The sequence below is a fragment of the Meriones unguiculatus genome (assembly GCF_030254825.1).
Source record: "Meriones unguiculatus strain TT.TT164.6M chromosome X unlocalized genomic scaffold, Bangor_MerUng_6.1 ChrX_unordered_Scaffold_31, whole genome shotgun sequence".
In the NCBI taxonomy this organism is placed as follows: domain Eukaryota; kingdom Metazoa; phylum Chordata; class Mammalia; order Rodentia; family Muridae; genus Meriones; species Meriones unguiculatus.
In genome coordinates this window covers 4477314-4504005 of record NW_026843707.1, presented here as the reverse complement: position 1 = coordinate 4504005, position 26692 = coordinate 4477314, and the positions used below count along the sequence as shown (strand labels likewise).

General features: G+C 36.8%; 1 protein-coding gene across 7 annotated transcripts in view; it reads left to right on the top strand.

Moving 5' to 3' along the window:
- Dmd (dystrophin) overlaps window positions 1-26692 on the top strand; it is a 2365055-nt gene that overhangs the window by 882724 nt on the left and 1455639 nt on the right. For all 7 annotated transcript variants that reach the window (XM_060376797.1, XM_060376795.1, XM_060376794.1 and 4 more), the window contains exons 31-33: window positions 10757-10867; window positions 11203-11376; window positions 14547-14702. In XM_060376797.1, coding sequence (XP_060232780.1) covers window positions 10757-10867; window positions 11203-11376; window positions 14547-14702 — 441 coding nt within the window. The remainder of the gene's footprint in view (window positions 1-10756; window positions 10868-11202; window positions 11377-14546; window positions 14703-26692) is intronic.

Genomic DNA, 26692 nt, shown 5'->3' with positions numbered 1-26692 from the left:
GTCCATAGTGTTGAGTAAAACATCTCCTCAGAGCTAGGTGGTGGTGGTACACACCGTTAATCCCAGCATTTGGGGAGGTGGAGGCAGGAAGGTCTCTGTGAGTTCAAGGCCAGCCACATCTACAAAGTGAGTCTAGGACAGCCAAGGCTGTACAGAGAAACCCTGTCTCAGAAAAACAAAAACAAAAAAACAAAAACAAAAACAAAAACAAAGAAACAAACTAAAATCAAAACAAGCAAGCAAGCAAACAAACACACAAAACATATCAGCAGGCAGAAGGCCTAGTTGCAGTGATAGGGAGCTTAAAAATTCATTTCTTAAACCAAATGCTCAAAGCATAGAGAAAAACATCTGAAAGAAAAAATGTCTTTTTAATCGTTATGAGTACCTTAAGTGACAAATTTCCTCCAGCAATGCTATATCACATAAATCTTCCAAAAGAGTGCCACAAAATGAGGCTCAAAGTATTTAAATACTTGAGACTGTGGTAGTCACTTCCCACTAAAGTCACCAAACATATAGATAGAATTTGTTTAATATATTTGAATTTGCTTAAAAAAAACTACTGAATTTTGAAGCGCCAAGAGATGATAAATGGTTGTTATGTATTTTTTTAATTTTTTTATTAATTACACTTTATTCACTTTGCATCCTCCCTGCTATTCCCTCCCACCTCCCATCCTAATTCCTCCCCTCCTCCACCCTCTGCATTCATGCCACTCCCCAAGTACACTGATAAGGGAAGTCTTCTTTTCCTTCCCTCTGATCTTAGTCAATTAGGTCTCATCAGGAATGGCTGCATTGTCTTCTTCTGTGGCCTGGTAATGCTGCATCCCCCTCAGGGGGATGTAATTAAAGAGCAGGACAATATGTTCATGTTAGAGACAGTCCCTGTTCCTATTACAATGGAACCCACTTGGATACTGAATTGCCATGGGCTACATCTGTGCAGGGGTCTTAGGTTATCTCCATGCATAGTCCTTGGTTGGAGTATCAGTCTCAGGAAAGACCCCTGTGCTCAGATTTTTTGGTTCTGTTGCTCTCCTTGTGGAGTTCCTGTTCCTGTCCTCTCCAGATCTTACTGTTTCCCACTTCTTTCATAAGATTCCCTGCACTCTGTCCAAAGGTTGCCCATAAGTCTCAGCATCTGCTTTGATAGTCTGCAGGGCAGAGCCTTTCAGAGGTCCTCTGTGTCAGGCTCCTGACTTGTTCCCTCTTTTCTCCTTCTGATGTCCGTCCTCTTTCCCCTTCTGGATAGGAATTGAGCATTTTAGCAAGAGTCTTCCCTCTTGATTAGTTTCCTTAGGAATATTACTTAGTAATAAAAAACAAGAAAATCATGAAATTTGCAGGTAAATGGTGGGATCTGGAAAAGATCATCCTGAGTGAGCTATCCCAGAAGCAGAAAGAAACACACAGTATATACTCACTCATATAGACCTATAATATAGGGAGTTATATTTGATAAATTTGTTATGTCCTTTATTGTTTCTGTTGGATTGTTAAAATTTTCATATTTAGCCAAGAAAAAATTCATGAGATTTGTTGTTGAATTTATCAAACATGTAATTGGTAATTAGTAGAAGAAAAAGCTCAAGTTTCATAATCTTCAAAATTTTAGAACTTATAAATTTGATACAAAACATGGGATTATTCTCATTCACATTTACTCTTCCATCCCTAATGTTTTTTTTTCTTTAATATCTTGACCATAGTCTCAAAAAGGTCATGCAATACATATCTTTTTTTTTAATTTTATTTTTCCTATCAGTTACATTTTATTAACTCTGTATCCCAGCTGTATTCCACTCCCTCATTCCATCCCAATCCCACCCTCCCTCCCTCATCTCCACCCTGCCCCTTTCCAAGTCCACTGATAGGGGGGACCTACTCCCCATTCATCTGATCCTGTTTTATCAGGTATCTTCAGGACTTGCTGCAAAGTCCTCCTCTGTGGCCTAACAGGACTGCTCCTCCCTTGGGGGGTGGGGAGGTCAAAGAGCCAGCCATTGAGTTCCTGTTAGAAATAGTCCTTGTTCCCCTTACTATGGGAAACAAATTGGTTACTGAGCTACCACGGCTACATCCGAGCAGAGGTTCTAGGTTATATCCATACATGGTCCTTGGTTGAATGTCAGTCTCAGAAAAGACCCTGTGCCCAGATATATTTGGTCCTTGTGGAGCTCCTATCCTTTCCCCATCATACTAACTCCCCTTCTTCTGTATGATTCCCTGTACTCTGCCAAAGGTTTGGTTATGAGTCTTTGTATCTGCTTTGAAAACACTGCTAGTTAGTATCTTTCAGATGCCTTCAGTAGACTCCTGTCATACGTTCAATGCACATCTCATCTGTCTTTCTAAATGAGGATTGATCATCTTACCCCATGTCTGCTCTCTTGATTATCTTTTTTAGGTGTATAGATTTCATTATGTTTATCATATCTTATAGGTCTATATAAGTGAGTATATAACGTGTTTGTCTGTCTCCTTCTGGGGTATTTCACTCAGAATGATCTTTTCTAGATCCCACCATTTGCCTGCAGATTTCATGATTTCCTCCTTTATGATTGCTGAGTAGTATTCCATAATACATATCTTTTAAAAACTTTTATAGTAAAATTTATATTCTACCAAAATTCATATATAATCATTATTTAAGCAAATCAGTTATGTTTCACAATAATTTTCTTAAAAGTAGTAAAAAAGAATAAATGGCAAGGTCTAAGAAGCATAGTTTGATAAGGTAGAAGAAAAAGGATGATCTTTTCTAGTCCCATCCATTTGCCTGAAAATTACATGATGTCTTAGCTTTAATAATTGAGTGGCATTCCATTGTGTGGATGTACCACAATTTGTTTTTTTAAATTGCATTCTTTTTTTTTTTTTCAATGCAGTTTATTCAGGAACCTTGAACAATCATCTGACCCTGGGGAAAGCCAGCCCACAGCTTAAATAGCCTCTGGGTAACCAACCCCAGCATGCCACGTGGGCAATGCAGATAGGTCCACATACATGGAAGCAAGCCAGATCCTCAGCCTTAGCCAAATGTAGAGTTGTTCATGACAGAGCACTCACCATCGGAACGTTTTAGCCAATGTAGCTCATGCCTTAGATGTACAAAAAGGAATTAATGCTCAACTAAAAGGAGGCTTGATGGTGTTCAGTCAGAGGATTGACCTTGTGCAGGAGCAAATTGATACCCCATGGCAAATCGCTCAACTTGGCTGTCAATGAAAGTATGCTGGACTTTGAGTCACTAGCATACAACATGAGAATTTTCCCTGTGCTGCAAATCTGTCTAAACAATTGTCTAGCTATATTTTAGGTAATTGGACTGGAGAATTCGGTACCACAATTTCTTTATCCATTCTTTTGTTGAGAGATATCTAGGCATTTTCCAGATTCTGGATATTACAAATAAAACTGCTATGAACATGGTTTAGCAAATGTCCTTCTTGAATGTTTTAGCATCTTTTGAGTACATTTCCAGGAGTGGTATAGCTGGATAATGAGGTAACATTATTCCTAATTTTCTGAGAAAGCATCAATTTAATTTCCAAAGTGGTTTTACAAGTTTACATTCCCATCAAATATGAAGGAGGGTTAACCTTCCTCAACATCCTCTCCAGTATGTCTTGTAACTTGGGATTTTGATCTTAGCCATTCTGATGGCCGTAAGGTGAAATCTCAAGACTGATTTTATTTGCATTTCCCTGATGACTAGGGATGTTGAGCATTTATTTAAGTGTTATGCCCCCATTTGATATTCCTTTGTTGATAATTCTCTGCTTAATTCTGTACCCCATTTTTAAATTGAATTTTATTTATATATTTATTTACTTTTAACTTATTCACTTTATATCCCCACTGTATTGCCCTACCTCATTTCCACCAAGTCCCACCCACCCTTCCTCTTCTACCCCACCCAATGCCCTTCCTTATTCTCCTGATATGTTATGGCCTCCTCCCCTTCTATCTGACCTTAGCTTATCAGGTCTCATCAAACATGGCTACATCATCATTCTATGTGGCCTGGCAAGGCTGCACCACCTGGGGGGAACTGATCACAGAGCCAGCCACTAAGTTCATGTCAGAGACAGACCCTGCACCCTTTACTAAGGAACTCACTTGGAAACTGAGCAGCCAAAGGTTTTCCTTTGAACAGGGCTTCTAGGTCCTTTCTAGACATGGTCCTTGGTTGGAGTATCAGTCTCTGCAGGGCCTCCTAGGCCCAAGTATTTTGGCACTGATGTTCTCCTTGTGGAGTTCCTGTCCCTGTCCTCTCCAGGTATTTCTATCTCCCTCTTCTTCCAGAAGGATTCTGGCACTTTCCCCAAAGTTTGGCTAGGAGTCTCAGTATCTCATTCAATATTATGGTGGGTAGAGTCTTTGAGAAGTCCTCTGTGGAAGGTTCCTGTCCTGATCCTTGTCCTCTCCAACTTCTGATTTCTATCCTGTTTGACATTCTGAATGAGGATTAAGTATCTTCCCAACCCGTCTCCATATTGTTTAGCTTCTTTAGGGCTATAGATTTTGGTACATTTATCCTAGCTGCTATAGTTAATATCCACTTATAAGTGAGTATAAATCATATATGTTTTTCTGCTTCTGGGTTAGCTCACTCAGAAAGATCTTTCCTAGTTCCTACCACTTGCTTGAAAATTTCATGATTTCCTTGTTTTCAATTGCTGTGTAGTATTCCATTGTGTGAATGTACCACACTTTCTGTATCCATTTTTCCACTGAGGGACATCTAGTTTGTTTCCAGATTCTGGCTATTACCAATAGAGCTGCTATGAGCATGGTTGAGCAAATGTCCTTATTGAATGGTGGGGCAAATTTTGCTATATGCCTAAGAGTGATATAGCTGGATCTTAAGATAGTACCATTTTTCATTTTCTGAGGATTCTCCAGATTGATTTCCAAAGTGGTAGGTAAAGGTTACAGTCCCACTAGCAATGGAGTAGGGTTCCTCTTTCTCCACATCCTCTCAAGAATGCATCTTCCCTGGAGCTTATTTATTTATTTATTTATTTAATTTTATGTGTATTGGCATGAGGGAGTCAGACCACCTGGAACTTGAGTTACAGACAGTTATGGGCTACCATGTGGGTGCTGGGAGTTGAACTTGGGTCATTTGGAAGAGCAAACAATGCTCTTAACCACTGAGCCATCTCTCCAGACCCGAGCTTTTTATTTTTATTTTTTTAATTTATTTTTTTTATCAGTTACATTTTATTAACTCTGTATCCCAGCCATGTCCTGATCCCTCATTCCCTCCCAGTCCCTCCCTCCCTCCCTCATCTCCACCGTGCCCCTTTCCAAGTCCACTGATAGGGGTGACCTCCTCCCCATTCATCTGATCCTGTTTTATCAGGTATCTTCAGGACTGGCTGCAAAGCCCTCCTCTGTGGCCTAACAGGACTGCTCCTCCCTTTGGGGGTGGGGAGACCAAAGAGCCAGTCATTGAGTTCCTGTTAGAAATAGTCCCTGTTCCCCTCACTTTGGGAAACCAATTGGTTACTGAGCTACCACGGCTACATCTGAGTGGAGGTTCTAGGTTATATCCATACATGGTCCTTGGTTGAATGTCAGTCTCAGAAAAGACCCTGTGCCCAGATATATTTGGTCCTTGTGGAGCTCCTATCCTTTCCCCATCACACTAACTCCCCTTCTTTCTTATGATTCCCTGTACTCTGCCAAATGTTTGGTCATGAGTCTTTGCTTTGAAAACACTGCTAGTTAGAGTCTTTCAGATGCGCTCAGTAGACTCCTGTCATACATTCAATGCACATCCCATCTGTCTTTCTAAACGAGGATTGATCATCTTACCCCATGTCCGCTCAATTGATTATCTTTTTTAGGTGTATAGATTTCATTATGTTTATCTTATCTTATAGGTCTATATAAGTGAGTATATCCCATGTTTGTCTTTCTCCTTCTGGGATATTTCACTCAGAATGATCTTTTCTAGATCCCACCATTTGCCTGCAAATTTCATGATTTCCTCCTTTTTGATTGCTGAGTAGTATTCCATTGTATAAAAATACCACAATTTCTGTACCCATTCCACCGTTGATGGACATCTGGGTGGTTGTTTCCAGGTTCTGGCTATTACAAATAGAGCTGCTATAAACATGGTTGAGCAAGTGTCCTTTTTGTGTACTTGAACAAACTTTGGGTATATACCTAGCAGTGGTATAGCTGGGTCTGGAGGAAGCACTATTCTTATTTGTCTTAGAAAGCGCCAGATAGCTTTCCAGAGTGGTTGTACTAGTTTACATTCCCACCAGCAGTGGAGGAGGGTTCCCCTTTCTCCACAACCTCTCCAGCATGTGTTATCGCTTGAGTTTTTCATCTTGGCCATTCTGATGGGTGTAAGGTGATATCTCAGGTAATATCCAGTATATACAAAGAACTAAAGAAGCTGAAAAGCAGCAATCCAAGTAATCCAATTAAAAAATGGGGAACAGAGCTAAACAGAGAATTCTCGACAGAGGAATATCGAATGGCAGAAAAACAATTAAAGAAATGCTCATCCTCATTAGCCATCAGGCAGACCCGAGCTTTTTTAATATAGCCTTTCTGAAAGGTGTGATGTGGAATCTCAGTGTTGTTTTGATTTGCATTTCCCTGATGACTAAGGACATTCAAAATTTCTTTAACTGTTTCTCTTCCATTTGTAATTCTTCTATTGAGAATTCTCTCTTTAGCTCTGTACCCATTATTTAATTGGATTACTTGATTTGTTGCTTTTTAACTTCTTCAGTTTTTATATATTCTGGATGTTAGCCCTCTCTTATATATAGGGTTGTTAAAATCCATTCCCAGTCTGTAGACTGTCATTTTGTTCTGATGACAGTGTCCTTTGCTTTACAGAAGCTTTTCAGTTTCTTTTTTTTTTAATTTTTCATCAATTACACTTTATTCATTCTGCATCCCCCCATAAGCCCCTCCCTCCTCCCCTCCAATGCCACCCTCCCTCCTCCCTCTGCTTGCATGCCACTCCCCAAGTCCACTAATAAGTGAGGTTCTCCTCTCCTTTCTGATCTTAGTCTGTCAGTTCACATCAAAAGTGGCTGTAATGTTCTATACTATGACCTGGTAAGGCTGCTCACCCCCAGAGGGAGGTGATCAAAGAGCAGGCCAATCAGATTATGTCAGAGGCAGTCCCTCTTCACATTACTATGTAACCCAATTGGACTCTGAACTGCCATGGGCTACATCTGTGCAGGGGTTCTGGGTTATCTCCATGAATAGTCCTTGGTTGGAGTATGAGTCTCTGGGAAGTTCCCTGTGTTCAAATTTTCTTGTTCTGTTGCTCTCCTTGTGGAGACCCTGTCCTCTCCAGCTCTTACTATTTCCCAGTTCTTACCTAAAATTCCGTTCACCTGCCCAACAGTTGCCCATCCGGCTCAGCATCTGCTTTGATAGTCTGAAGGACAGAGGCTTTCAGAGGCCCTCCTTGGTAGGTTCCTAGGTTGTTTCCTGTTTTCTTCTTCTTCTGATGTCCATCCTCTTTGCCTTTCCAGATGGGGATTGGACATTTTAGTTAGGGTCCTCTGTCTTGCTTAGTTTCTTTAGATGCACAGGTTTTAGTGGGTTTGTCCTATGTTGTATGTCTATATGAGTGAGTATATACCATGTGTGTCTTTTTGCTTCTGGGACAATTCACTCAGGATGATCCTTTCAAGATCCCACCATTTACCTGCAAATTTCATGATTTCCAGTTTCTTGAGGTCTCATTTATTGATTGTTGATCTTAGAGCCTGTGCTGTTGGTGTTCTGTTAAAGAAGTTGTCTCCTGTGTCAATGAGTTTAAAGCTTTTCCCCACTTTTTCTTCTAACAGATTTAGTATGTTTGCTTTCAGGTTGAGGTCTTTGATCCACTTGGACTTTAGTTTTGTGCCTTGTGATAAATATGGCTCTATCTGAATTTTTCTACATGTTGACATCCAGTTAAACCCAGACCATTTGCTAAAGATTCTATCATTTTTCCATTGTATAGTTTTGTATCCTTTGTCAGAAATTATGTTTCTATGGATGTGTGGGTTTATTTCTGGGTCTTTGATTGTACTCTGTTGATCTTAGTTTGTTTCTATGCCAGTGCCAGGCCAATTTTATTACTGTTGCTCTATAGTACAGCTTTATATAAGGGATAGGTATACCTCCATAAGGTCTTTTATTGTACAGGATTATTTTAGCTATTCTGTTGTTTATTTATGTATTTATTTTTGTTTTGCTTTTCCATATGAAATTGAGAATTGTTCTTTCAAGGTCTGTAAAGAATTGTATTTTGATGGGAATTGCATTGAATCTATAGATTGCTTTTGGCAGAATGGCCATTTTCACCATATTAATCCTACCGATCCATGAGCATGGGAGTTCTTTCCATTTTCTGATAACTTCTTCACTGTCTTCCTTTAGAGACTTAATTTTTTTTTTCATACAATTCTTTCACTTGATTGGTTACAGTCACACCAAGGCACTTTATGTTATTTGTGGTGATTGTGAAGGGTGTATTTTCCTTAATTTCTTTCTCAGACCATTTGTCTTTTGTATACAAAAGGGCTTTAGATTTTTTTGAGTTAACTTTTTATCCAACCTCTTTGCTGAAGGTATTTATTAGGTGAAGGAGTTCTTGGTAGAATTTTTTGTGGTCACTCATGTATCATATGATATCATCTGATATTAGTGATACTTTGACTTTTTCCAGGAAACCCTCCTCCATTTCTGGTGGGATGTAACCTTATGCAACCACTTTGGAAATTAATCTGATGCATTCTCAGAAAATTGGGAATAATGTTACCTCAAGATCCAGATTAATAACTCCTGGGCATATGCTCAAAACATGCCCCACCATTCAATAAGGACATTTGCTCAACTGTGTTCAGAGCAGCTTTTTATGTAATAGCCAGAATCTGGAAACCACCCAGCTATCCCTCAGTGGAGGAATGGATAAAGAATATGTAGTATATTTACATGATGAAATATTACTCAGCAATTAAAAACAAGGAAATCATGAAATTTGCAGGCAAATGGTGGAAACTAGAAGAGATCATCTTGAGGAAACTAACCCAGAAGTATAAGACACATATGGTATATACTGTCTTACAAGTGTATATTAGCCTTATAATATAAGATAAACATACTAAAACCCATAGTCCTAAAAAGTCTAAACAATATGGAAGAGACTAGGACAGACACGAAATCTTGATTCAGAAGGGCAAACAGGATATACATCAGAAGTATGAGAAGACAGAGAACAGGACAGGAGCCTTAGAAAAGAGACCGCTGAAAGACTCTACCCACCAGGGTATTGAAGGAAATACTTGGACTCATAGTTAAATTTTGGGCAGAATGCAGAAAACCTTATAGAAGAAGAAGAAGATTGAAAGACCTGGAATTAGCAGGAGCTCTACAAGGACATTAACATAGCCCAAAATCCTGGCCAGAGTGGGGAACTTTCAGCTACTGATACTCCAACCAAAACAATGCATGGAGAGGACCTTAAAGCCCTATTCAGAGGAAATCCCACTGGCTTCTTAGTTTGAAAGTGGGTTCCCTAGTAAGGGAAGCAGGGGTTGTCTCTGGCATGAACTCAATGGCTGGCTCTTTGATCACGTCCTTCTTTGGGGTGCAGACATGGCAGGCCATGAAGGAAGATGATGCAGCCAACCTTGATGACACCTTATAGGTTAGATTCAGTCAGAAGGTGAGTAGGTTCTCCCCTAGGAGTAGACTAGGGAAAAAGAATAGGGTGAGAAATGGGAGGTAGATCTGAATAGGATGAGAAGAGAGATGGGGCTACAAAGTGAATAAATCAAAATAATGAATGAATGAATGAATAAATAAATAAAAGCAAACAAGCAAACAATCCAGCTGTAGGTGTAGGAACTGATTGTCTCAGAAATTAATGATAGTAAAGATTCTTAGCTTATGTTTTTGTTTATTTCTGACATCTTTTACATGTCTCTGTCTGAATTCTTTTCTGATAGCTTGTGACACTCTTTTTATATTTTGTGGCACCATTTGTTACCTCGCAGGCAGAAACATAACAATAAGTGTAACCATTTGGATATTTGGGTATCCTCTCTGCTAGTCTAAAATCTGTAAAGTCTCCTGGTCTGTACTCTATGAATAATCAAATGATAACCCAAGTTTTTGTGTTAAGTTATTTCAGCTGCCTTGACCTCTCCAACAATAATAGAATGTTTTTTGCTAAATCTATTATTTTAAATAAGGAAGGCTCTCCTGCCTCAAATGTTTTCCACCATACATTTGGTTACAGTAATGAGAAAAATAGCTAACCCAACTAGCTTAATCTAAATCACTAGTCTTCATGAAGTTTAACTACCATATTCCAAAGAATGAGTGACAAACATTCTATTAAGGAATATGGTATCCCAGTAGAAATCTCCTTATATTTTTTTCACCTCTGTCATGGCTAGATTACTTATATATTTTGACATTTTTATATTTGGCCAGATTAGAATGAACCTTCAAAATAAGATATAACCAGGTATACATACTACATCCAAACAAATTCTCTATTGAAAATTATTAATTTTTTATTGAGAAATGATTTATATTTTGATAATTTTAGGATGATTTAAAACATTCTTGTCAATTTTGAGGAGTAGGTGCTATTCATGATAATTTAGGAATACTTCTAAATTACACGGTCTTGGAATAAGAATCTTGTTTTGCAATATCTTGAAGATCATATTGGCTAATAGTGTTGTCTTTCCAACAGAAAATACAATCAGATTTGACAAGTCATGCCATCAGTTTAGAGGAAATGATGAAACATATCGAGGGAAAGGATGCCGCCCAAAGAGTTCTTTCACAAATTGATATTGCACAGGTATATTTATTTTATCAGCCATGAAGTTTGTATTATATACTGGACAACTTTGCTATCATCAAATTGAAAACTATACTATGATGTCTATCAATAAATGATTTAAAAAGAACCTATATATAGTTTAAAGATAAGTTAACATATGACTTCTTAGTATCATATTTATAAAATACTAAATTTTCCCAACTACATGTTTTTGTGTGTGTGTGTGTTAGAAAATGACAAACAATTTTCCATTTATTTACTTTTATTTTTTATTCAGAAAAACAAAAATTAACAAAATTATGACTGGTTCATCTGTTAAAAGTAATTGATATTTTCTTACATTTTGGTTATAGAAAAAATTGCAAGATGTCTCCATGAAATTTCGTATATTCCAAAAACCAGCCAATTTTGAACAGCGTTTAGAAGCAAGTAAGATGATTTTAGATGAAGTAAAGATGCACTTGCCTGCACTGGAAATAAAGAGTGTTGAACAGGAAGTAGTCCAGTCACAACTAAGTCATTGTGTGGTATGTATTCCTAGTGGCAAGTATTCAGATATATTTTCATTTTGCTGTATTAGAAGAATTTGATAATATTTTGTAACAAAATGTTTTTCATACAACTGTAATATTTATAGTAAGTATTTTTAAGATTAATAAAAAATAACTATGTATTAAGGTACAGAATTTTTTATGGAAATAGTAGTCATATGATATTTTTGGAGTATGTTTTTGAGCCAATAATTTTGTTTATGTCTATGCAAAATAAAAAAAAATCCTGTTTACATAATTCTTTCTTGGGACATATTATAAAGAAATGAAGAAAGGAAATATGCTAATCTAGAGGCAGCAACCAAAGCAGTAGTTTTAATAATAATAACCACTACAGAAATAATGCTTCTCAGTAAGTTTAAATGACCTATAGTAGTCATCTTTATTCTCAGGGTTACATATTACCTGAGAGAAATTAAAGACAAACAACTGTGAAGGGCATAGCAGCCTGTCCTCTAGTTACTCCAAAAATAGCACTGCTGAATATACATTGAAATGTCACCAGACCACAAGACAATAAAGAGAGAAGAAAAGATACAATTGGCCCACAGCATACATTTATACCTTTTTTGATAATTCATACTATCATATGTCATTACTCTTTAAAATCTGTCAGTCAGATGACATCTTTGATAATATAAATATAAAATAATATATATATTATTTTATAATAATAATTATAAATAATAATGAGATTTAGGTTTTTGTTTTCATCTACTTGATACTATGACCAAAATAAGATGATTTTACACATGTATCAGTTGCATGTTTACATGGATAAAGTCTTCCTATTTATCAAGTGCATTCAGATAAATGTGTGTTTTTAATGTAAATGAAATTATTTAATTGATAATATCATTAATCATTTGGATTCATTTTAGTGGAATAAAAGTATTAAGCAGTTTCGCTATCCAAAATAGTATTTTATGGTCAATGATTTTCTGATAATAGACAAAAAAGCATAGACATACATGGGGTCCTATCTTAAAAATTTTCAAAGAGGAGCCTGCTTTATAAAATAAAACAATATCATTATCTTCACTTTAATGAACTCAAATTGACCACACCTTTGTTTGCACAAAGAAAACAAAACACAGCCTTAGTCTGGTCTAGAACTAGTTCTAGTTCAAATGTCAGAATCAGTGGGAATACTTTTTCTGAACAGATATCTTTCTTTCACAGACTTTATATTCTCTATTTTTAATATCTTTTATGATGATGTACACTATTCCCATAGTCTTGTCTTCAAGAGTTTTAATTGTTTTGCTTTTATTTGTTTGTTTGCTATTTATGTTGGTGATGATGGAGTTAATTGATGCAGTGTCACTATATAGATTAGTTGGCCTTGAACTAATTAATATTCTTGCCTCCATCTCCCAGGTACTGCAATTAAAAGCAAGTGCCACTACTCCTTGATAGAACTTTTTTCCCCCTAAAACAAAAGATCTCTTTAACATTAACACAAAGAGAAGGGACCTTTTCCTTCCTTGGTTATAATTATTCTCTTTCATAATTAAAAACAGTGAGTTCATCATTAAATGTACTGTAAGTTAAATCACTTCAAGTTTAATTAAGGAATCATTTAAAAGTATAAGTGGATTCAAATTTGCATAACTGTATCCTAGCATAAAAATGAACGATTTCAGTGTTTTCAAAATGCAGATTTTTCTATACATTCTGAGATATAAATTAAGTAAAAATTGAAAAGCCTTAAAATGAACCATACTGATAGAGAAATATTAACATCAGTCATTAGATGGATTCATATCAAAGTATATTTGCATGTTACCATAACTACCAAGATAATTTTAATTATTTTTTATTTTTTTATTAATTACAGCTTATTCACTTTGTCTCTCAGCTCTAGCCCCTTCCTTCATTCCTTCCCAATCCTTCCCTCCTTACTTCATTCCCTCCCATGCCCCTCTCTAAGTCCACTAATAGGGGAGATCCTCCTCCCCTTCCATCTGACTCTAGTCTATCAGGTCTCATCAGGACTGACTGCATTGTCCTCCTCTCTGGCCTGACAAGGCTGCTACACCCCCGGGGGGGGGTCAAAGAGCCCACCCCTGAGTTCATGTCAGAGACAGTCCCTGTTCCCCTTACTAGGGTAAACTTGGATACTGAGCTGCCATGAGCTACAAGGTTATATCCATATATGGTTCTTGGTTGGAGTGTCAGTCTCAGAAAAGACACCTGTGCCCAGATATTTTGGTGAATGGAGGGACAGCTGATGCCAGAACATTGACATTGAGTCTCTGAAGAAAAAAGATAAATTTAATGTATGCTTTTACATATTTATTTTAATCTAAAAAGATGAAATAAGAAATATCTGTTTTAAATCCAAGGACAAGCCACCTACTAGTGAGGTTTCCCTTCATTAGAATTAACTTATTATTTTTATTAAACATGGAACAATTTAATAGAAAACTATATTAGTAATTATATGTGTGCATATATATGCAATCGAAAATGATTCATGCATGAACAAGTACCACTTCATATATTTTCCATAAAATAAGTACAAAACAAATTGTAACATCAAAGTGGCATTGACACTATGTAGATAATTACACCTGCCTTTCAGAGTTACAATAAGCCCATAAGTTACAAAGCCCATGAGACTTTGTTATGTTAAACTATCTACTTAAAAGAATATGTATATGCCTTAAGTTGTGAGACATATGCATAAATAATGTTTCCTTTTTTATATTCTGATCAGTATCAATAAAATACATTTGTATAGTTTGATACAAATATTTTAGTTTGATTTATTTCTTTCCATGTGATATTATATACTGGAAAACAGTGATCTAGATATTTAGATGTTATATCCTACTTAAATATGAGTACCATGAAAACAGAATATAGTTTTTTTTTTTTACTTTTTCATCTCTGATATGATAGTAATGTAAATATTATCATATATATGGTCCATTTAATTTCTAAGGATATATATTTACAATCATTAATATTGAAGTTAACTCAAAAAAAATAAAAATCATATGACAACAGTCATAAAATGCACTTCATTTGCATTATAAACACAAAGTGAAATTTTAGTTGAAATATATTCTATTTGTATTAATAGTATATAATGCTCTATAGTTTTATAGTATTTATGTTTGTTTTATGTCTTAACATAGAATTTGTATAAAAGCCTGAGTGAAGTGAAATCTGAAGTAGAAATGGTGATTAAAACTGGACGTCAAATTGTACAGAAAAAGCAGACAGAAAATCCCAAAGAGCTTGATGAAAGAGTAACAGCTTTGAAATTACATTATAACGAGTTGGGTGCAAAGGTGAGTGCCTACTTAGACCAAACTCACAGTTTATATTTACTTTATGCTGTTAAATCACATTCAAGGAAAAAATACACAATACAAGAAATTCTTATTGTGAGTCTGTCTTGTTTGAATCTTAACAAATAAAACTGATACTAAGATACTATTAGTCCCTGCTTCTTTATATAAGCCAAAAATAATTTAAAGCTTAAGACATATTTATTGGTATATCAAATACTTATGAAAGTTTTTTTTCTTGTTCTCAAATCCTTTCTGTTCAATGTAAATAATGTATTTACTATGACTGTAAGAACTGTAAGTACTTTACATTTAGTTACAATATGAGTGATACATTACACTTACAATTAACTTAGTAGAATAGAGTCAGCACAGTTTGAAATCAAGACAATAACTTTATTTATTCTAATTATTTTACTAATATTTTTCTAATATTTATATATGTATACATGTGTCTGGGTTAACACTGGGTTCCTATTTCTTTCCCTTAAATTTCTTCCTAATCCATTTTTATTTTATTTCTTAAAATTTATTTATTTTTTATTAATTACAATTTATTCACTTTGTAGCCCAGCTGTATCCCCATCCCTTATCCCCTCCCAATCCCACCCTTTCTCCCTCATCTCCTCCTGTGCCCCTTTCCCAGCCCACTGATAGGTAAGGCCCTCTTCCCCTTCCATCTGAACCTAGCCTATCAGGTCTCATCAGGACTGGCTGCATTATCTTCCTCTGTGGCCTGGTAAGGTTCCTCCCCAGCATGGGCTGCATCTGTGCAGGGGTTCTAGGTTATCTCCATGCATGGCCCTTGGTTGGAGTATCAGTTTCAGAAAAAGATCATTTTGCCGAGATATTTTGGTCTTTTGCTCTCCAAGTGGAGCTCCTGTCCTCTCCTGGTCTTTCTATTTCTCCCTTCTTTCATAAGATTCCCTGCACTCTGTCCAAAGTTTGGCTATGAGTCTCAGCATCTGCTTTGATACATTGCTGGGTAGAGTCTTTCAGAGGCCCTCTGTGATAGGCTCCAGTCCTGTTCCCTGTTTCTTCCCTTTTCAGACATCCATCCTTTTTGCCTTCCTGAGTGAGAATTGATCATTTTACCCAGGAACTTAGCTTCTTTAGGTGTACAGATTTTAATATGTTTATCCTATATTATATGTCTAATATCCACTTACAAGTTAGTATATATCATGTGTCTTTCTGCTTCTTCAATACCTCACTGAGGATAATCTTTTCTAGTTCCCACCATTTGACTGCAAATTTTATGATTTCCTTGTTTTTAATGTCTGGCTAGTATTTCATTGTGTAAATGCACCACAATTTGTACTCACAAATTATCACAAAATTTCAGTGTATGTATGCTAGTAAATATTAAGCTGTTGTGAATAAAGCATACAGATTACTTGAATTGCATTTTACTACATAAAATTAAAAATTAAATCTAATACATTATGTAATGTATACATTATACATTTAATGTATAAGTCTTCTCAATGATTTAATTAACATATTTCCTCATGCAGCAACAAAATCAAAAACAGAAAAGGACAATAACATGATATTAAAATTTTTGTATGCTTTATTCTCAACAGCTTAATACTTACTAGCATACATACACTGAAATTTTGTGATGATGAATGAGTATGTTTTATTTGCTTTTTGACAGGGTCTTTTGGAGCACATGCTTGTCTTGAGTTCAAAAGGTAGCTGAGGCTGACTGAACTCCTGATTCTTTTAACTCCACCATCAAAGTGCTGGGATTACAATAACATTCCACTACGGTGGTCTGATATGTACCTATAGTAATAAAGAAAAATAATGTATCTCAGAAAAGGGGCACTCTGATCTTGGTCTTTTCTTTTTCTTAATTAAATGTTTATTTTTTTATATTATTTACAGTTTATTTACTTTTTATTACAGCAGTAGCCAGCTCCTTCACCCCCCCAAACCCACCCTCCCTCCTTCATCTCCTCCCTGCGTCTCTCTAAGTCCCCTGATGGGGGAGGTCCTTCTCCCTCTCCATCTGAACCCAGCTTATCAGGTCTCTTCAAGACTGGATGCAATGTCTTCCACTGTGGCCTAGCAAGGCTATTCCACCCTTGGGGTGGGGTGGTTAAAGAGCCAACCGTTTTAGTTCATGTCAGAGAGAGTATACATTCGCCAAACTTGGGAACCCACTTAGACACTGAGCTGCCATGGGCTACATCTGAGTAGGGTCTCTAGGTTATATTCATGCATGGTCCTTAGAGAAATAGTCTCAGAAAAGACCCCTGTGCCCACATATATTTGATCTTGTGGAGTTCCTGTCTTCTTCAGGTAATACTAACTGACCCCTTTTTCATACGACTCCCTGTACTCTGCCGAAGGTTTGGTTATGAGTCTTAGCATCTGCTTTAATACACTGCCAGGTAGTCTTTCAGGGGCACTCTGTGGTAGGCTCCTGTCCTGTTACTTGTTTTCTCCTACTTCCAATGTCTATCCCATTTGTCTTTCTAAGTGAAGATTGAACATCTTACCCCAAGTCCTCTTTCTTGCTTATCTTCTTTAGGTGTACTGATTTTAGTAGTATGTTTATCCTATCTTATGGGACTAGTATCCACTTATAAGTGAAGATATACAATGTGTGTTTTTCTGCTTCTGGGATACCTCACTCAGTATGATCTTTTTTAGTTCCCCACCCATTGCCAACAAATGTCATGATTTCCTTGTTTTTAATTGCTGAGTAGTATTCCATTATGTAAAAGTACCACAATTTCTGTATCTACTCCTGTTGAGGGACATCTGGGGTTCTGGTTATTACAATCAATAAATGGGACCACATGAAACTAAAAAGCTTCTGTAAAGCAAAAGACACTGATGTCAGAACAAAATGACAACCTACAGACTGGGAAACGATCTTCATCAACCCTATATCTGACAGAGGGCTGATATCCAGAATATATAAAGAACTAAAGAAGTTAAAAAGCAACAAATCAAGGAATTCAATTAAAAAATGTGGTATGGAGCTAAACAGAGAATTCTCTGTAGAAAAATATTGAATGGCAGAGAAACACTTAAAGAAATGCACAGTCCTTAGCCGTCAGGAAGATGCAAATTAAAAGAACACTGAGATTTCACCTTACACACATCAGAAGGGCTAAGATCAAAAACTCAAGTGACAACACATACTGGAGAGGTTGTGGAGAAAGGGGAATCCTCCTCCACTGCGATGGGAATATAAACTTGTACAACCACTGTGGAAATCAACCTGGTGCTTTCTCAGACAATTAGGAATAGTGCTTCCTCAAGATCCAGCTATATCACTCCTAGGCATATATCCAAAAGATGCTCATGTACACAACAAGGACATTTGCTCAACCATGTTCATAGCAGCTTTATTTCTGATCTTGGTCTTTTCAATGATTAACAATTGTTTGGGCAATTCTTTTAAAAAATCATTGCCTTTAACATGAGTAGATTTTACATAAAACACTATATCAAATTTTCAATGAAAAAAAAATCACTGAGAATTAAAAACAACCAAATTAAATTAGAAAACTATTAGGACAACCAGTCCAATATAGAGGCAGTCCTGTTAGGCCACAGAGGAGGACTTTGTAGCCAGCCCTGAAGATACCTCATAAAACAGGGTCAAATGAAAGGGGAGGGGGTCCTCCCCTATCAGTGGACTTGGAAAGGGGCAGGTAGGAGACCAGGGGTTGGGGAGGAAATGAGAGAGCTGGATACAGCTAGGACACAGAGCTAACAAAATGTAACTAATAAGAAAAATAAAATGAAAAAATATATGATTAAAAAGTTAATGAACCTAATAATTTTATAAAATCCTATTTAACCTTGAAAGTACGAATTTGAGGGATTATGTTTTATAATTTGACACTTAATAATATCAATACTGTAAAATGATAGGAGGACAAATAGCTTACTCTTTAACAGCATGTCAGAAGGCCCCACAAATTGAGGAAAGAAATTCTATTTGAAGTAAATATTAATTTAAAAGTATTAATGACTCAAGGATTATATATTAATACCATCTTAAAAACACTGTAATTCTTTTATTTATTACCTAAGAAAAATTAATTTTCTGCTTATTTACCTTCAAAACATCTTCAACCAATATTGATTTAAAACAAAAACATGTAAGTACTGCACAGTAGCCTATTTTAACACTGGAGCTACCTAGGGTGTGAGGATGGGACCGTGAAGAGATGAGGGAGGGGGCTACAACAGGGATACAATGTAAAACCTGTAAATAATAATAATAATGTTTAAAAAAACATGGAAATTCTTTTCTTTTACAATTTTTAATTTTTTTAAAGTTATTTTTCTATTTTATTTTTTTCTTATCAGTTACATTTTATTAACTCTGTATCCCAGATGTATCCTGCTCCCTCATTTCCTCCCAATCCCATCCTCCCTCCCTCATCTCTTCCCTGCCCCTTTCCAAGTCCACTGATAGGGGGGGGCCTCCTCCCCATTCATCTGATCCTGTTTTATCAGGTATCTTCAGGACTGGCTGCAAAGCCCTCCTCTGTGGCCTAACAGGACTGCTCCTCCCTTGGGGGTGGGGACGTCAAAGAGCCAGTCATTGAGTTCCTGTTAGAAATAGTCCTTGTTCCCCTTACTATGGGAAACCAATTGGTTACTGAGCTACCACGGCTACATCCGAGCAGAGGTTCTAGGTTATATCCATACATGGTCCTTGGTTGAATGTCAGTCTCAGAAAAGACCCTGTGTTCAGATATATTTGGTCCTTGTGGAGCTCCTATCCTTTCCACATCACACTAACTCTCCTTCATGTGTATGATTCCCTGTACTCTGCCAAAGGTTTGGTCATGAGTCTTTGCTTTGAAAACACTGCTAGTTAGAGTCTTTCAGATGCACTCAGTAGACTCCTGTCATACGTTCAATGCACATCCCATTTGTCTTTCTAAACAAGGATTGATCATCTTACCCCATGTCTGCTCTCTTGATTATCTTTTTTAGGTGTATAGATTTCATTATGTTTATCATATCTTATAGGTCTATATAAGTGAGTATATACCGTGTTTATCTTTCTCCTGTTGGGATATTTCACTCAGAATGATCTTTTCTAGATCCCACCATTTGCCTGCAAATTTCATGATTTCCTCCTTTTTGATTGCTGAGTAGTATTCCATTGTGTAAAAATACCACAATTTCTGTATCCATTCCTCCGTTGATGGACATCTGGGTTGTTTCCAGGTTCTGGCTATTACAAATAAAGCTGCTATAAACATGGTTGAGCAAATATCCCTTTTGTGTACCTGAGCAAAGTTTGGGTATATACCTAGCAGTGGTATAACTGGGTCTTGAGGAAGCACTATTCCTAATTGTCTGAGAAAGCACCAGATAGATTTCCAAAGTGGTTGTATCAGTTTACATTCTTAGAATGTAGATTGCCCTAAAACCATCTAGCCTAGGTTTTTTTGTTTTTTGTTTTTCTTCTTCTATTTCCTTGGGGGATATAAGACTATTCAATCTTTTTACCTTACCTGATCTTGATTTAATTTTGGTTAATGGAATCCATCAATAAAAATTTCCATTTCCTTTAGATTTTCAAATTTTGTAGCATGTAGGAAGAATTCTATCAGACCTACAAAGAAGTACTAACTCCAATTCTCTTCAAATTATTCCACAAAACAGAAACAGAAGGAACATTAACAAACTCATTCTATGAAGCCACAGTCACCTTTGTACCTAAACCACACAAAAACACAACCAAAAAAGAGAACTTCAGACCTATCTCTCTTATGAACAATAATGCAAAAATACTCAATAAAATACTGGCCAACAGAATCCAAGAATGTATAAAAGATATCATCCACCATGACCAAGTAGGCTTCATCCCAGGCTTACAGGGGTTGTTCAATATATGGAAATCCATCAAAGTATTCCCTCATATAAACAAAATGAAGGAGAACATAAATTGCCATATTTTCACCATGTCATCACTGAATAGGGAGACAGAAGTCATTCACTCTCTCTTCTTACAAAATCACTAACCTATAAGATTAAAAACTCATGCTTATGACCTTAGTTAACTTTAATTAATGTTTTTTTTTTTATTTTACTATTACAATAACAAATTTAATGATAGCTCAGGCAGTACATTCATTCACAAACACTGTTGAGGTCTCAAGTTTCCTCAATGAAATGCTTACATGTATCACTCAGATCCTCCTTTATACGTGACTATTAATAAAAATGTGAATAATATATATATATACACACACACACACGCACATATATATATGTAATATATATATATATATATTACATTTGGTAGAAACTTTGCATAAAGACTCTTGTCTTAGTGTTTCTATTGCTGTGAAGGGACACCATGACTCTTGCAACTATTAATAAGGAAAACAAGTCTTAAAACCACATAGACTTGTATTCAAAATACAATCACAAAGGGGTTAGGATTTCTGCATATGAGATTTCTGCATATGATGATTGTAATTTACTCTCCAGTACTTTTCTTAAAATGTAAAGAGTTTTAAATTTAAATTCATTAATGCACTGAATTGTTAAAAATTACAAAGTAAATCTGAATGAGTGATATTCACTTTGATCCCTTGATATCATGTCAGTATCCTTTTCTGTGTTCACTATGCATTAACATTTTTTGAAAAAAAAATGAATAGAAATGTCATCTCTAAAATACAGCTATTAGTGTTCTTCAAACAAAACAAAAGGAAGAAACAAATAAAAAACAATGACAACACTGAGGAGGCATTTTAGTGACTGGGATATTCTTTTTAAATTTTTAATTTCTTTTCTAACATACAAGAACAGTGAAGAAATTTTTCCTTAAGATGACAGTATCTCCTGTTTAAAAAAACAACACTAAGTAGGTATAAAAAAATAAAGTATACCTGATAAAACAGGATCAGATGAATGGGGAGGAGGTCCCCCCCCCATCAGTGGACTTGGAAAGGGGCACGGTGGAGATGAGGGAGGGAGGGAGGGAGGGACTGGGAGGGAATGAGGGATCGGGACACGGCTGGGATACAGAGTTAATAAAATGTAACTGATAAAAAAAAATAAAATTAAAAAAAAATAAAGTAAATAAAAATCAATACAGCATTAGCTTTAGAAAAAAAGGATTTCTTTGAAACATTTAATCTGGTACCCGTTACTACTAATAGAACATAGAAATAAAATAATTAGCCACAGAAGCAAGTTATAAAGATCATTTTGTCTACTGCATACAAATATAGTCATTATCATCAAAAGAGTAGGTATTTATACTTCCCTTGGAGAAAAATTAAAACTAAAAATGTGTTAAACTAGTTAAACTGGGTTAGTGATATGGCTCTGCGTGTAAACAAACTTACTGACACGCACAATGACATGTGTTCATTCCCTTGAACCCCATATTGCAGGAGTGAATCAACTCCTACATGTTGTCCTCTGAATTGCACACATGCTCTATGGAATAGGAGAGTGCATACACATATGTGTTCAGACACATACACAACCACCTCCACCACCACCACTGCCACAAAAATCACTACCACCAACACCACCACAAACACCACACAGAAAATAATGTATGACAGAGATAATAAAACAGTGAGTCTATTGGGTATCCGGATAGCTCAGTCAGTGAAGCACAGGTATCACAAGCATAAAAAGGACATAGGTTGGATTTATAACACATGTGAAAACACTGCATTTAGTGGCCCCACACTTATAATCCCATCCTGAAGAGATAAAGGCAGGAGCATTCCTGGGCTAAATGTCAATGATGATAGTTTTAATTTGTGATCACAGATATGTAAAAATTTTGTCCCAAAAGAGGTAGACTTTGTTCCTGAAGATGACCCTTATGGCTGTCTTCTGCTCTCCACAACATGTATATATCAGTTTGTAAGCACAAACAGAAAACTCTCTCTTACTTATGCATGCACAAAACATATGAACAAGAATATGTTTGGATCTACACAACTTTAAAAATGTTTATCCAAGAGGTAAATATTTTCTCAATGTATGTACATCTTTCATGAAGGAACAAATACATTTTGCTGAATATTTAAAATTTCTATTAGCATTTTTATGGTATTTTTTTATTTCAGTGTATGATTCTTTTTTAATTATTTTTTATGTTTTAAACTAATCATATTTTATTTGCTTTGTTTCCAAGATGTAGCCTCCTCCCTCATTCCCTCCCAATCCCATCTTCACTCCCTCATCTCCTCCCATGCCCCTCTCTAAGTCCACTGATAGATAAGGTCCTCCTCCCATTCCATCTGACCCTAGCTTATCAGGTTTCCTGAGGACTGGCTGCAATGTCCTCTGTGGTCTGGTAAGGCTGCTCCTCCCTCAGGAGCGTTGTCAAAAAGCCAGCCACTGAGTTCATATCAGATATAGTTCCTGTTCTCCTTACTAGGGAACAAAATTGGATACTGAGTTGCCATGGGCTACATTTGTGCAGGGATTCTAGGTTATATCCATGAATGAAACTTGTTTGGAGTATAACTCTTAAAAAAGACTTCTGGGTCCAGATATTATGGTTCTGTTGCTCTTCTTGTGGAGCTAATGTCCTCTCCAGGTCTTACTAACTCCCCCTTCTTTCATATGATTCCCTGCACACTGTCCAAAGTTTGGTTATGAGTTGCAGCATCTGCTTTAATACACTGCTAGGTAGAGTCTTTCAGAGGACCTCTGTGGTAGGCTCCTCTCCTGTTTCTTGTTTTCTCCTTCTTCCAAAGTCCATTTATTTGTTTTGCTAAACGAAGATTGATCATCTTACCCAGGGTCCTCCTTCTTGTTCAGCTTCTTTAGGTGTACAGATTTTAGTGTTTATCCTAGTATGCACTTATAAGTGAGTATAAATCGTGTGTGTCTTTCTGCTTCTGGGATACCTCACTCAGGATGATCTTTTCTAGTTCTCACCATTTGCAAGCAAATTTCATGATTTCCTTGTTTTTAATTGTTGAGTAGTATTCCATTGTGTAAATGTACCTCAGTCTCTGTATCCATTCCTCCTTTGAGGGTCACCTGGGTTGTTTCCAGCTTCTGCCTATTATGAATAAAGCTAATACGAACATGGTTGAGCAAATGTCCTTGTTGTGTACTTGAGCATATTTTTGATATATTCCTAAGAGTGGTATAGATGATCTTGGTGAAGCACTATTCCTAATTGTCTGAGAAAGTGCCAGATTGATTTCCAAAGTGGTTGTGCATGCTTCCATTCCCGACAGCAGTTGAGTTTTTGATCTTACCCATTCTGATAGGTGTAAGGTGAAATCTCAGGGTAGTTTTGATTTGCACCTCCTTGATTCCTTAGGACATTGAGCATTTCTTTAAGTGTTTCTCTGCCATTCCATACTCCTCTACAAAGAATTCTCTGTTTAGCTCCATACCCCATTTTTAATTGGATTACTAGATTTGTTGCTTTTTAAATTATTTAGTCTTTTTTAAATTTATTTTTATTTTTTTATTCTATTACTATTATTTAATTACACTGTATTCACTTTGTATCTCCCCTGTAGCTCCCTCTCTCCTCCCCTCCCAATTCCATCCTCCCTCCCCCTTCTCCATGCATGCCCCTTCCTAATTCCACTGATAGGAGAGGTCTTCCTTTCCCTCTTTCTGATCCTATTCTACTAGGTCTCATCAAGAGTGGCTGCATTGTCTTCCTCTGTGGCCAGGTAAGGCCACTCCCCCTCATGGGGAGGTGATCAAAGAGCAGGCCAATCAGTTTATGTCAGAGACAGTCCCTGTTCCCACTATGGAACTGCCACGGGCTACATGTGTGCAGGGGTTCTAGGTTATCAACATGCATGGTCCTTGGTTGGAGTTTCTGTCTCAGAAAAGACCCCTCTGTCCAGATTTTTTGGTTCTGTTGCTCTCCGTGTGGAGTTCCTATCCTCTCCAGGACTTGCTATTTCCGATTTTTTTTTTCATAAGTTTCCCTGTACTCTACCCAAAGGTTGGCCATAAATCTCAGCATATGCTTTGATACCCAGCAGGGAGCCTTTCAGAGGCCCTCTGTGGTAGGCTCCTGACTTGTTCCCTGTTTTCTCCTTCTTGTGATGTCCATCCTCTTTCCCATTTTGAATGGTGATTGAGCATTTTAGCTAGAGTCTTCCTTCCTCCTTCTTGGTTAGTTTCTTTAGGTGTACAGGTTTTAATGTTTATCCTATATTATATGTCTAATACCCACTTAGGAGTGAGTATGTACCCTGTGCCTCTTTCTGTTTCTGGGATACCTCACTCAGGATGATCTTTTCCAGTCCCCACCATTTACCTGTAAATTTCATGATATCTTTGTTTTTTTTATTGCTTAGTAACATTCCATTGTGTAGTTGTACCACAATTTCTGTATCCATTCCTTATTTGAGGGGCATCTGGGTTATTTCCAGGTTCTGGCTATTACAAATAAAGCTGCTACAAACGTGGTTGAGCAAATGTCCTTATTGTGTACTTGAGCATCTTTTGGATATATGCCTAGGAGTGGTATAGCTGGATCTTCAGGAAGAGCTATTCTTTTATTTTATTTTATTTTATTTTATTTTATTTTTTTAATATTAGCTAACAGTTTATTAAGTTTGTATCCTAGCTGTATCTCACTCCCTTATTCCCTCCCAATCCCATCTTCCCTCTCTCATCACCTCTTTGCCCCTTTCCAAGTCCACTGTTAGGGGAGGTCCTCCTCCCCTTTCATCTGACCCTGGTTTATCAGGTATCTTAGGACTGGCTGCAAAGTCCTCCTATGTGGCCTAACAGGGCTGCTCCTTCCTCGGGGAGGGGGGAGGTCAAAGAGCCAGCCATTGAAATCTATACACCTAAAGAAGATAATCAAGAAAGAGGACCTGGGGTAAGATGATTAATCCTCACTTAGAAAGACAAATGGGATGGACATTGGATGTAGGAGAAAACAAGTAACAGGACAGGAGCCTACCACAGAGGACCTCTGAAAGACTACCTAGCAGTGTACCAAAACAGATACCGAGACTCATAAACAAACTTTGGCAGGGTGCAGGTAATCATATGAAAGAAGGGGGAGTTAGTATGACATGGAGAGGAGAGGAGCTCCACAAGGACCAAATATATATGGGCACAGGCGTCTTTTATGAGACTGGTTCTCCAACCAAGAACCATGTATGGATATAACTTACAATCCTCGCTTGGATGTAGCCCATGTTAGCTCAGTATCTAAGTGGGTACCCTAGGAAGGGAAATAGGAAGTGCTATTCTTAATTGTCAAAGAAAGAGCCAGATTGATTTCCAAAGTTGTTGTACAAGTTTACATTTCCACCAGCAATAGAGAAGGGTTCTCCTTTCACCACAACCTCTCCAGAATATGTTTTCACTTGAGTTTTTGATCTTATCCATTCTGATGGGTGTAAGGTGAAATCTCAGTGGTGCTTTGATTTGCATCTCCCTGATGGCTAAGGACTTTGAGCACTTCTTTAAGTGTTTCTCTGCCATTCCATATTCCTCTACAGTGAATTCTCTGTTTAGCTCCATCCCCATTTTTAATTGGATTACTTGATTTGTTGCTTTTTAACTTCTTTAGCTCTTTACATATTCTGGATATTAGCCCTCTGTCAGATATTGGGTTGATGAAGATCCTCTCCCAGTCTGTAGGCAGTCTTTTTGTTCTGATGACAGTGTCCTTTCTTTTACAGAAGCTTTTCAGTTTCATGAAGTTCCATCTATTGATTGTTGCTCTTAGAGCCTTTGCTGTTCATGTTCTGTTCAGGAAGTTGTCCCTGTGCCAATGAGTTCTAGGCTCTTCCCCACTTTTTCTTTTAACCAATTTAGTGTTTCTGGTTTTATGTTAAGGTCTTTGATCCACTTGGACTTTAGTTTTGTGCAAGGTGATAAATATGGATCTATTTTTATTTTTCTTCATGTAGACATCCAGTTGTACCATTACCATTTGTTGAATATGCTCTCTTTTTTTCCATTGAATGATTTTACTTTCTTTGTCAAAAATCAAGTATCTATCGGTTTGTTGGTTT